Below are 12,808 nucleotides of genomic sequence, written 5' to 3'. Positions count from 1 at the left end.
TATATTTATGAAATCGGATTTCATAAATATATGATGAATAACTTAAAGGATTAAATTAAGTACTCAAGAATTAAGATGTAGTAATTTTCAAAGTGGCAGTCAACATTCATGACTTTGTATTACTATGAATATATTAATGAATGGGTTGCATGTATAATAAAGTTTTGGGATATAATTTATTAATAAGACCTAGAGTACAATTATATTTATATAGTGGTATTAAATATAATTAATGGTAATTTTGGACTTGTCAAGAGTTGACAAAAAGGCCCAAAACCCATTGGAGCTTGTGTCTTATTTATCCCTTTTGGTCCCACTCCAAGTCACATACTAAAACCCAATTGGAATGACCCAAAAAGCTAGCCCTATTAGATAATCAGTTATATATATATATGTATATAATAAGGAGAGAAACATACAGAATATTGATTTAGATCTTGTGTGAAATGAAATGGTGTGTTTGTGAGTGTAAGCCACTCTCTTATACTCCCTTTAACACATACGTGTAAACTGATTGAGAGACCACACTTCTTGAGCGAAAGTCGAATTGAAGTGAAGATTAAAGGCATTCCCAAGTACTTCTAACATTTGGTTTTTAAATTTCATTGTACCAAGGTACGCTTTCTTGTTCTTAAATTCTAAAATTTATATAGTACATGTTATCAATTGCGAATGAAGTAGATCTGTTAATTTTCCGCTGCGTGTATTTTGTATGCGATACAAACTATGTTTTACCAACAGTGCACAGGATTCACAATGGGCGAAAGCTTGGGTCGCTCCATGGAATAAGCCTTAGAAAAAATCTCATTAAAAACTGTAACATTTTTATATTAGGTCAAGTCATAATCCGAATCAAATACAAACTTGGCTCTACAAAACCCAACAGATGATGCCATCTTTCTATTGGGTGATCTTGGTAGTCAAAAAAAGCCTACTTGATTTTCAGTCACCATTTTTAATTATTTGGAACAAGGCGGAGAATCATTATTCTATGAGTCTCATTCCAAGTATGTTATTTCTTGAAAGAAACAACAAGCTTTTCTTATCTTTCAAGAAGTTGACTTGAATTATCAATTACTATATATTCGGCAATGTTTCTTGTTATAACTTGAAAGTTTTTTTTTTTTACCAAAAAACCTTTCAAGTACGTACCTTTTAAGGAATTCTCCTAAACCGATAACGTCGGCAAATATCTTTTTGGTATGTTAGGCAAGCTATCAATTGGATGAATATATACACTGGCAAAAAGATCTATTTGAAACATTTGTGCGCATTTGAGATCCATATGGCACTGGCAAACATCTCCTTCAACAGGAATCCTCATCAAAACAAGTACATTCCTTTTGGACCCTATCAACATATTTAGTATATACTCTTTTTATGTAATGGGGCAAAGAGAGCTTACACATGTTAAAACTTTCTGGGTTTTTTCTAATAAATATAACTACTAGGATTTAATCAAAATGATTAATTATCTTCTTAACTCCTGGACAGACACAAGTTATGTTTTATATGACTATGAAGACACAAGTAATTCTCCTAACAGCACAGGTGTTGCAGCAAGAACATCTCGGAGCTTAATCTCATCTGTATTGATCTTTTAACAAGCATCCCTAGTTACAGTATCAATTCAATTACGACATATGAGTACATGTAGGTGGGGAAGGAAATAAGCTAATTTCGATAAGGAGGCTAAGTTGTAGAGCCATGGTTCACTCAAAATCTGAACGAATCATTTGGTCCATACTTACGCCTGATATTATAATGGTCAAACTTTGGATTGTCATAATCCACTCCCTTCGTCTCAACAGGTTTCGGCTCTGCCCCCACTGCTTCATAAGCCACTTCTCCACTCTTTTCTCGCTGGCGATGCCTTGTTCTTTCTTTCTGGCTCTTAGACTTGCTATAAGGAGGAGCCTCACCTGATCCATAGAATTCTGCATACTCTTGTCGTTTTGATGAACGGTGCTTGCTTGACAATGAGGGATCCTTAAAATTGTTTGATTTATTCCTTGGGGGCTTCATTTCTGAATATTTATCACTTGTATTAGGTGTATGGGCCTGTCGAGTTTCAGAAAGAGGTGCGGGAGTACTCTGCCTCTGAACTAATGTAGGCTCAGAGTCATCTTCAGGCATCCGGAGAGAATCTTTTAATGGAGTGAGGCCTTTCTTGGAGCTACTGGGCCTGAAATGAGAGGGTAGAAAGGAAAGGAATATGCCAGCCAATGCTTCAAGTGCAAGCTTGGACAGATCAATAATCAGTTGTCCAAAAGATGGCCATCCTGGCTCCTCTTTTATGCTCTCTACAATGGGAGTGGGCTTTTCCTTGCTTGAGTGTTCCTTAAATTTGCTGTCTAAAGGTTGCTGCTGCACCATTAACGCATTAGGTTAAGCCAACAAGCAAGTGTGCATAAAGGGTAACTATTTTTTAACAGAAAAAAGAATATGGTTTGAGCTTCTAAGACGAGGAAAAACAAACTTTCAAGACTAAAAATAAAACAGATATGGCAGTGAAGCTTAAGACCAGGTTAAATAATAGCTATTGGCACATGAAAGAGAGAATCAGAAAGCCGTGTCACGTAATAGCTAAAAAAGATATATACACAGTGAACTTAAAGAACTTTTGCAAATTCTTTTTAAGGAACTTGGTGACAGAGTTGAACGTTTTAATTAGCAAGAGCATATTTGGCTGTGGAGAAGGCAGAGAAAAATGAATGGAAAGAGATATACCGTCCTAGATAAGAAAGAAGGTCCAAATCCCTGCTGAAGCATACATGTAGCATATCCTGCCAAGACGGCACCAACAACCATAAGCACATCTGCCAAAACATCCAAAGTAAACTAGTCAAAATGTAACAATGCAACCAGAGCCTCAACAATGACAAAGAAGCAAAATTCCTATTTTTTATACAGAACATAACTTTATTAAATTGAAACAAAATAACATAGTTAATACATGGAATGAGGAAGTCAGGGACTTCATCTATTCAAAACAACAAATCATCAACAATCTGTGCATATGCTACATGTATGCTTTGTGCAACCTTGTTGCCTTGCATTTCTACATGCAAGCTTTGTGACCATCAACACTGGCATATCTTGAGGAGTAAGTCAGAAATGCAATCTAAGCATCAATGATTTTAAAAAGATACATAATTCCATTTCAATATTGATACAACATGGATAGAGAGACCTAACTCAGGGAAATCCCTACACCTGCTAAAGATTCAGTAAGGGGAAAAAAGGTAAGAAATATCTATGACTATATTCTTGAAACTAAGCCATAGCCATGACAAATACAGAAGAAAAGTTTTTTTTTAAATTTTTTTATATATATATATATATATATTTTTAATTACTATATTTTGTATCACTTGAAGAAACAACACGAGAGGCCTGCATCTTGAACAAAATACAGAGCTAAGATGTAGGACAAAGTGACATTGCATAAAATTTTGTTTCCAGATTAGCCCATTCTTCATCTTTCCACAACATCTAGCTGTCTTGTGTACCGTGCAATTATTGGCACATCTTCAAGGTCCACCAATTTATATTTAAGAACAAAATACATTGAGATTGGACCAAAAGGCAACAAATATAAAAGAATTTCTATTTTTAATTACATAACCATGGCACTAGTGATTTATCAGTGAAGCCACAGAAAAGCAGTTCCAACCAGCATGAAACAATGGGCTTCTTACAGCTTAGTCGGCACACCAACTGCAAGATGGAGCCTAGGAATTTCAGTTCCGTAACTTGGTTTACTCATGTTTTTTTCCATTCAAGGAACAAGTATCATTGTGGCATCAATGGTGGGGATCTGGAATTATGCTAAATATGAACACATGCATGATGTTCTAACCCAAAGGTTTATAATGGAGAGTTGGTGATCCTGAAGGTAGCCAAAGGACAGGCAAATAAAAATGTCACCCTGACACTCTAGACCAGCTAACTAGGGCATTGCTTTTATCATAGATTTCCTAGACACTCTCTCGGTTGGATGGAAAGCACATGCTATGCTTTAACATTTCCTAGTAACCAACTAGTGTGTCAAACACTAACTCAAAACCAGTTCATTATTATTAGTGTTCAATTGGAGATCTACATCTGTGCACAGCTCTAACTTACGATGTCTAGGATGCTAAAGTTCATTGCTTCTTTTCTGGTGACAGGATCTACAACAATAACAATCACTATTTGATAGTTTATGATGTGATGATAAAAGAAAAAAGGTCTTCTATTGTTTACATAGCCATTGACTATCAAACACCACCTTTTAAAAAAAAATCACATCTATAGATGTCGACGTGGGCCCATGTGTGGCTTGAATTGCCACAAGCCCATGTTAGTCAATTTAACCAAGTACAAGTAGGAGAAGATTTTCCTCCTATGCCAACTTAACACAAACATATATATATATTGGTATTTTGTGTTGAGGCAAACAGAGTGTATTGTCCAAATTAATCTAGAGAGGCAGACGCATAATTGATAATTCAAAGAGAGTGGTAGCCGCATGTTCTTTGTCTTACAAGTCTTGTGAGAGAGAGCTAGGGTGTAATTGAGATTTGGGTTTCTTAAGAGTGTTATTGTGCACTGTTGTATCTCTTTATTTTTATGGTGAAATTTCTCTGTTGCCACCTATGAAACCACATATATTCTAGTGTTCTTATTTTGTGTGCTTGTTATTTATTTCAGCTTTTAATATTATTGATTTGAGTCCTAGGGGTGCTATTTGCAAAAAAATAGACAATTAGCCACATACATAGCCATGTATGTTTCTCTTTCAAGGATATGCAGTTACTGCCACCTGTGCTCATGTCCAACCATAAATTTCCATGGATCTACATGAAGGTTTTGTAATTGACATGGACCTTCTCTAATTTTTTTTTTCTTTTCCCACTTTCAGTTTTCATAATGAAATCCATTCACAAATAAGGAATGGACATTTAGCTTTTTTAGAAATTTGATATGCCAATAGTCATGAGGACAGTTGTCATATATGAGATTCAATATTTTGGAAAAGTCATAGCTGCCCCAACACAGCAGGAGGCTGAACCATGAACATAGTGAGTGTGGATGTTGAATATTGACAATTGGAAAGAACTTTCAGTAATACATGTGCCATAGGAAGTGGAATCTGAAAATGCGCTTATGGATGGCATGACCTCATGACTGTTAGGATGGCTGGTACTGTTCAAAACTTGGAGGGGTTTATACGCAGATGAAGATGATGACCATATTAGCATATGAAGGACTAGAACCCTGGTGTACAAGATGTATAAGGCCATTTGATACTTCGCTAGATTTCCATGATCATACAGATGAAATATCTTCTTTGTAATTTTTTAAGATTCTTTGTGTTCATCATCATGAACATGAAGTAATCTTCTCTTTCAATAAAGGTTATTATTTATCAAAAAAGAAAAGAAAAGAAGAAAGAATGAAAGATCTTTATTCTGTTGTTAAACATGCACTTCATTCCTTAAAATCTGTTTCCATATAAAAACAAATATAGAATTCTGCAGTGAGAAAGAGGGGGGCGGGGGGGGGGGGGTTGGAAGCCTATGAACTGGTAACCCCCAATGATGGTACTCCTACATTTAGTATAAAAGATGCAGTGCATTTTAGCTAGCTATTTTGTGTATTCTAGTATTTACGCTTTTTTTTTTTTTTTGATAGGTAATAAAGATATATATTCAAGAACACTACCTTATGCAAAAAAAATATAAGGCACAACGAAAAATACAAAGGGAAAAGAAAGAGTAAAAAGAAAAGGAAAGAAAAAGAAACTAAGAACACAGGAGAGAGCTAAGGAACATAGGGAGAGAATCACTAGAGGTGAGTCCCTAAGCCTTAGACCAATCAAACAGAGTGCCACTGAAAGAGACCAATAGCTAGTCATCCGAACTTTCCATGTCCTCGAAATTCCTCCTATTGCGCTCCCTCCAGAGACACCACATCAAGCATAATGGAGCTAAATTCCAAATGCTTTCCAGGCCAATTCCACCAACTGAATAGAGTATCCGCAATCAATCCAGGCAAGACCCAAGAAAACCCAAAAGCTCTAAACACCAAACTCCACAGCTGATAAACCTTTCCACAATGTAGTAACAAACGATCTGCCGTCTCCCCATTCCTGCGGCACATGATACACCAGTCGACAAAATCCAACCCTCTACCCCTCAAATTATCCCCTGTAAGGATCCTATCCCACACAACAGTCCACACAAAGAAGGAAACACACTGAGGAGCCTTAACCTTCCAAACACCTTTCCAAGGAAAAATAATGGGCAAAGGGCTTCTCAACTTATTGTAAAACGAATGAATATCAAAGTCCTCATTTTTTGTCAACTTCCATTGCATACGATCTCCGTTCTCAATAGGAGAAAGATTAGAGCCCAAGGTACGGAGAAAATCATCCACACCACCCATTTCCCAATCATTTGGTCTCCGAGTAAAATGAACATTCCAACTTCTCCGCTCCTCTATCCCCAACCGTTCAAGATAAGAGGTCATCGATGTCTCTTTATTGGATGCAATCCCATACACACTCGGAAAAGTCAATTGAAGTGGAGACTCCCCACACCATTAATTAGTCCAAAGCTTCACTCTATCCCCCACCCCTACCTCAAAGCGAGTATTCTTGCTAAAATCCTCCTATCCCAGGTGGATACTTCTCCACAAGCCACACCCATGCACCCCTCTACCTAGCTTGGATGTCCACCCCCTCCATTCTTTCCCAAACTTGAGGGCTATAACCCTTCTCCAAAGCCTTGTCTCCTCAATCCCAAACCACCATAACCACTTCCCTAGTAAAGCTTTATTAAAAGTAGTTAATTTCCTTACTCCTAACCCACCATTTTTCAAAGGTGCACACACCTTGTCCCATCCCACCAAATGAAACTTGGAGTCCCCCCACAAGAAATCCCTTTGCAACCTCTCAATTTTATTGGCCACATGCGTAGGGATGGTAAAAAGAGACAAATAATAAGTGCGGAGACTAGATAAAGTGCTTTGAAGCAACGTTAGTCTTCCACCTTTTGACAAATACATCTTCCAAGCGGCCAACTTACACTCAATATTCTCCAAGATATTCCAAATAGTAGGGGACTTGTAGGACGCCCCCAAAGGCATACCAAGATAGGTCATAGGCAAAGACCTAATTTGGCATCCCAAAATCTTTGCTAGGACATGGACATTAGGAACCTCCCCAATGGGAACCATCTCACGTTTCAGCGCATTAATCTTTAAACCTGTCACTGCCTAGAAACAAAGAAGAAGCATCTGAACATGTAGAATCTGCTCCTCATCAGCATTGCAAAACAAAATCGTATCATCCGCGAACAAAAGATGCGATACACATACCCCTCCCCCTCGTTTACCGTTGGCCCTAAAGCCTTGAAACAAACCAGCCCCTTCTGCTCTTTTCATCATCTTACTGAGAACCTCCATCATAACCAGAAACAACAAGGGCGAAAGTGGGTCCCCTTGTCTCAATCCCCATCTTACGCTTTTGTAACAATTAACAAGCTTACTATTTGTATTAAAGGTAGTTAAAGGATAAAATAAGAGCCTAATTAGTTACTTAGGAGCTAAGTTAGTTGTTTAAGGGAAAATCAGATGCTAAGATGCCTTTAGTACTAAAGCCAGCCAATGGCATGCATCCTTGTCTAATAAATAGACAAGCAAGTGTAATTTGTAATCAGTTCGATATTGAATAAAAAGTCATAACCAAAAGGTATTTCCATGAGTGTGTCTCTTGCAGAGTTGATACACCCTAGCCTACTCTAAGCAACTTGGTCTTTCCTTTGACAATCCAAGCTTCTAATCTCATCATCCATCGTATAGTCCAAGTGTAGAAACAGCAATTAATATAATTATACATCAATCTTCATTATAAAGTCCTCTAACGCAGAAACCAAACAGTGATCACTAACAAATAAGGAGACCCCATGCCAAGGATGCATGGACATGAACACAGGTACGGGTACTATATAGCGACACAAGTAACTTTTGAAAAATTATAACGTGATACAATAGATAGGACACTATCATGGGTCCATGCTTCCTAGCCCCATGCTAGATGATCCACAATAACACAATTGAGATCCATTCTCGTTTCTCATTGACTTTTTGTAATCCACATTTGATTCTCTTTTGTTTGCACGTGTCTGTCTGACCTAAAAGACCTACTAAGCCTAGTCATTTAATAATTAAGATTTCTTTTAAGTATTTTGTGATTTTCTTTTCCTAGTTGGCTTAGGAGTTTAATTTCTTTTTGAGCAAGCAAAGTAAGGTTTTGGCACTCTATTTAAGAACCCCTGGGTTCAATTTTGTAAGAAAAAGTTCCTTTGTTTTTTTTTTTTTATGGTCTAGTGTCAACTCCTAGTGGTTTTCCTTGCTTGGTGCTGACTCCAAGCATGCCTAGGTGCTGACTCCAAGCATGCCTAGTTGCTGACTCCTAGGTCCTATCTTTATTTTTCCTATTTTTTAATTTTCTTGTTGCAAAGTTCCAGTTTGTCCTGCATCACAGCCCTTGTGAGTATCGAAACCAAAACATTTCAGGACTGAAGAACCTCACTAAATCACAGGGGAGTATTACTGATTCCTTGAAAAAACCTTGGATTCATAGCTTAAAACAAACCCATCCAGTTTGTAGTGTAGCTTTGTGGATTTACTTCTATGATATTCTTACTTTTTGGTGAACGTGAAGAATTGATAGTTTCAGCATAACTTTCATATTTTCTATTAAATTCCAAACAATTGGGCAGGCTGAAGAATTAAATCATTAGATGAAGAATTAATTCAATCCAAAATGAAGTCACTAACAAATCCAAAAGATAATATGCAAAATATGATGATACATTGTCAATCTCACCTCATATTTATGCTAATTGCAGCATTAGCTTATCTCTTTTATTGAAGATTGTCTTGCTACTCGCTCACAAAGAATTGCATTCAGCATCAGATTTTAAGTCTATCTGGGTCTGATTGCAGTGGAAACCCAGCTCTGTCATAACGGTTTATTTATATGCTACAAATTTGGGATTCTTGGGGTAAAATGCTTCATTATAATTTTTCACAGCATATAAATGTAACCAGAATAATGAATGTGGCCCTGGAAATAATGGGAGCCATCTTCATAACTATTGCAAGATCAATTAAGATTTTCTCACAATGATTAACCATATCTTTAGCATCACAATTGATAAGATGACTGACACTTTTCCCTATATGACAGGTCTCATTCATCACGGAATCACATTGAATGAACATACAACTACATCATCATATTCCCAACATTCTGCCCAGGTTTATTCATAATTTTGAGAACTTCAAAGTTTGGCCATAAGATACTTCTCTTGCTTGGATCCTCCGATACACACTTTCTATTTGGTCCTCTTGATTGAATAGCAATTTTTTTTTTTTAATCATTTCACAAAGTAAATTATTTGAAATACAAAGATATCTCTTTGCTGGGAGAGATAACTGATATTTCATCCATATGAATGTCTATCACAAAGTATCAAAGACAAAATTATACTAGATTAAGTTAACATAAATATAAGAGGTATAACGTGTTTATGCACATTAATATGACTGCCACGTGTGCCTAGAATTACATAGCATCACCACACCACTACTTCCATTTTCATGATAGTTACACAGACAGTAAAATCTTTTTCATACCTTTAATTGAAAATGAAATGATACTCAACAGAAGTATAAAACAAACAACAAGAGATCCAAACCTGTAGCGGAAATTGAATTGTACTGATAATCACAATCCTCCTGTTCAAGAGAGATTTGCCGAAGAGCAGCATTTCCTCTATCAACAACTAATAAGGAACAGGTTGGCCTAACATACACCAAATCAAAATCATTAGAGAACTTTGCATCCTCACTTGGCCCATCCCTGTACCCTGCAACATTTGATTTCCCTCCAGCAATGGTTGTCACACCTGCAAAGAACTTCCAAAATCAACAACACTTTTATACAACCTTATTCCTGTCCCCTTCAAAGAATAATTTATAGTCAAGGTTTTCAAGCTTAGCAAGGCCTCAAATTTTCTGCATTCTTTAATTGCTACATAGATGTATCCCTTCTATATTCTACTTCAGCATTTAGAAAGAATATTCCTTTCAATATTTGGGGTTGTGTATTGCCATAAAAAATTAACATGCACAACATGGCTTCTAGCTATAATTATCAAAGTAACATGAATTGCATATACCAGCATCACCAATTTTCCTGATGGCGAGGTTCAAGGTATCAGCAACATACACGTTGCCTTTATCATCCATGGTTATGCCTTTGGGATGATTGAAACGAGCCTCACTAGGTTTCCCGTCCACATGTCCTGTGTAGCCCTGAAAAGACCCAGCAACCAATCTTGCCCTACTATCTGCAATAATAAAAGGGTTAAAATAAAAAATATCAATATATTAAATTCAGATCATCACATTCAACCTTTACATATAGAATTCAAATCCGCAAATGAAATAGCCATAATATGGATGCCAAGAAAACATGTGAGAGAGTAACAGAAGACAGTAGAAAAGTTCTATGTTGTTTCCTTAATGATAAATAAGAAACTTTAATAAACTAGACCGAATAAATTACCAAAGCTCAGCTTTTCTGCTTTCCTTCTTCTTCTTTTTTGGATGGGCAGTGGGGGTTCGTTGGGAGGGCTAATTTATATTGATTTCACCATCTTCTTGGATAATAAATAATGAAAAATCTAGGATTACAAATTTAGCATTGCTTATTTTTGAAAACTTTTTCACAGCAAATATTTCTATACCTTCTTTCCAACAATCAAATGGAATAGACACAAACAAAAACGACACTATTTTAAAAACACAAAATGTATTGTTATAAGCCTTTTTTTTTTTTTTTTCATAAATAATTGCCGTAAGCAAATTAGGGACTTACATATAAACTCGAAACAGTGAAATTCCAAAAAGAAAAAATTATCAAAGTTCTTGAAAGTAAGAAGACAAGAATAATCATACATTGAGACAATGGGGGAGTGATCCTAACAACATTGCTATTAACTGCATCGACTGCAAAGAGTTCGCCATCCTCAGAGACGCGGATTCTGTACGGAACCACTCCAATCTCATTTCCTTCCACAACAGTCTCAACTAAGTAGCCATTCTCAAATTGAAGAACATTCCCATCTGCATAAAAACATATAAAATGGAATTAACGGAGTGTGATTAATAATACACAATACACAAACACATATATATAAAACTAAAAAAATAACACACTCATAACTAATAAGTAAAAACGAGTAAAGCGTAAATAATTATTATAAAATACCTGATTGGGGTGTTTTAGGGGATGACCTGGTCCATTTGAGTAGAGAAGATAAGTGTTTGATCAATGGCCCTGGGCACCCAAAACAGTGAATGGGAAAAAAAATGCATACCCATTATGCAAATAGATCATAAAAGTTCATAGAAAACAATAATTTCACCAGAAGAAAAGGATAGAGAGAGAGAGGGTTGTATTTAGGACTTGGCAATATGAGCAAAAGAAGATAATTTCTTTTTTTATTTAAAAAAAATGATTAAAGTTGAGGAACATAAGCATACCCATTAGGCCATGAAGCAAACAGATCAATAGTTATAGAATTAAAAAGGCCAAATAATTAGAGAAAAGGGTGAAGTGATAGATATAGACATAGTTACCAGCAGGAGCAGCATGAGCTTGGAACTGGAGTGTATAAGTAAGAAGAACAAGTGCTATGAAAGTAAGAAAAAGATGTGAATTTCTCATCATGCCTCTATTCTCGCTCAAGTTTCAACTATCTAAAAGCTTAATTAAAACATCACTAGGTCTTGGGACTATCAGACATGCACTTTACACATATCTGCAACTACCCAGGTTGCTGTTTTGGGCATATCCTTCCTTCCTGCTCTTTCTTTTTTTTTTATTGGGGGGGGGGGGGGTTATTTTTAAATCATATTCTTTACTTTCTCTCTCTGTTCTTTCTTTTTTCTATCTTTCCCTTTTACAAAAAAGCGAGTTTTTCTAGGAGGGAAGAAAAAGATCACTAGGCAGGTCGGATCCTCTACATCAGTCCTATCTCCAAATACGTTAATACCGTACCAAATCGTAAACACGTCAGCACTAGAAAAAGAATGAGACTCAAAGGGAGGGTGTAGGTGTGTAGCTTCAAAATGGAGTTTGTAGTCCATTGAAATTAGACAAAAATACAAAATTTGTTCTCTAAATTTTACCGCGATTTCATTTTAAGTTTTTAACTTTAGTTTTTGTTCAATTCATTTTTCCAGATTTCAAAATTATTCAATCGGGTCAAACTTAGGTCCAGTATCCAGTAGTACTGGACCTGTTGAGATGATGACATATATTCACTTTTAGACATGTGTCATCATCTGACCGAGTTCAGTGCACTAGATGCACTGGATCTAAACCAAGCCCTATTCAATTAATACCTCCACTTTCATTAAACTAATCTGTTAGACACACAAAACCGCATTGTTTTAATAATTTCAAAATATTTAATAAATAATATTATTGTTAAAAAAAAAAGGTAATTATACTCTCCGTTCTTAAAGTTTGGGAGAATGATACTCCATTCCAAACATAAAAGAAAATTACACTTTACTCTCTTGAGATTTGAAAATATTAACACTCTCCCCTTTGTTGATGCCCATTTTTTACAAAAAGCCCAATGGTAGAAGAAGTCCAACAATAGGAGAACGTGAGAGAAAAAGAGAAATGAAAGAAGTAAAAGCAAAGTAAATGGGCCATCGAAACTCGAGAAAATATGTA

The 12,808-nt window shown here is 36.1% G+C and overlaps 1 protein-coding gene across 4 annotated transcripts; it reads right to left on the bottom strand.

The window, feature by feature from the left end:
* Positions 1 to 1,554: 1,554 nt before the first annotated feature.
* Positions 1,555 to 11,938, bottom strand: LOC142640746 (uncharacterized). Of its 4 annotated transcripts, none has more exons than XM_075814981.1 (7): positions 11,701 to 11,938; positions 11,330 to 11,398; positions 11,017 to 11,184; positions 10,236 to 10,406; positions 9,753 to 9,962; positions 2,731 to 2,819; positions 1,555 to 2,367 (listed from the first exon to the last, which is right to left on the bottom strand). In XM_075814981.1, the coding sequence occupies exons 1-7, from the start codon at positions 11,789 to 11,791 to the stop codon at positions 1,717 to 1,719; spliced, it is 1,449 nt and encodes a 482-aa protein (XP_075671096.1). In that variant the 5' UTR covers positions 11,792 to 11,938; the 3' UTR covers positions 1,555 to 1,716. The 4 variants fall into 4 exon arrangements, with proteins under 4 accessions (XP_075671096.1, XP_075671097.1, XP_075671098.1 ...); XM_075814982.1 differs by having other exon boundaries at positions 1,555 to 2,364; XM_075814983.1 differs by having other exon boundaries at positions 2,731 to 2,786.
* Positions 11,939 to 12,808: the final 870 nt, after the last annotated feature.

This window comes from Castanea sativa, chromosome 6, assembly GCF_040712315.1.
Source record: "Castanea sativa cultivar Marrone di Chiusa Pesio chromosome 6, ASM4071231v1".
NCBI classification, from domain to species: domain Eukaryota; kingdom Viridiplantae; phylum Streptophyta; class Magnoliopsida; order Fagales; family Fagaceae; genus Castanea; species Castanea sativa.
The sequence above is the reverse complement of the archived record's forward strand: the minus strand, read 5'-3'. Positions and strand labels throughout refer to the sequence as shown.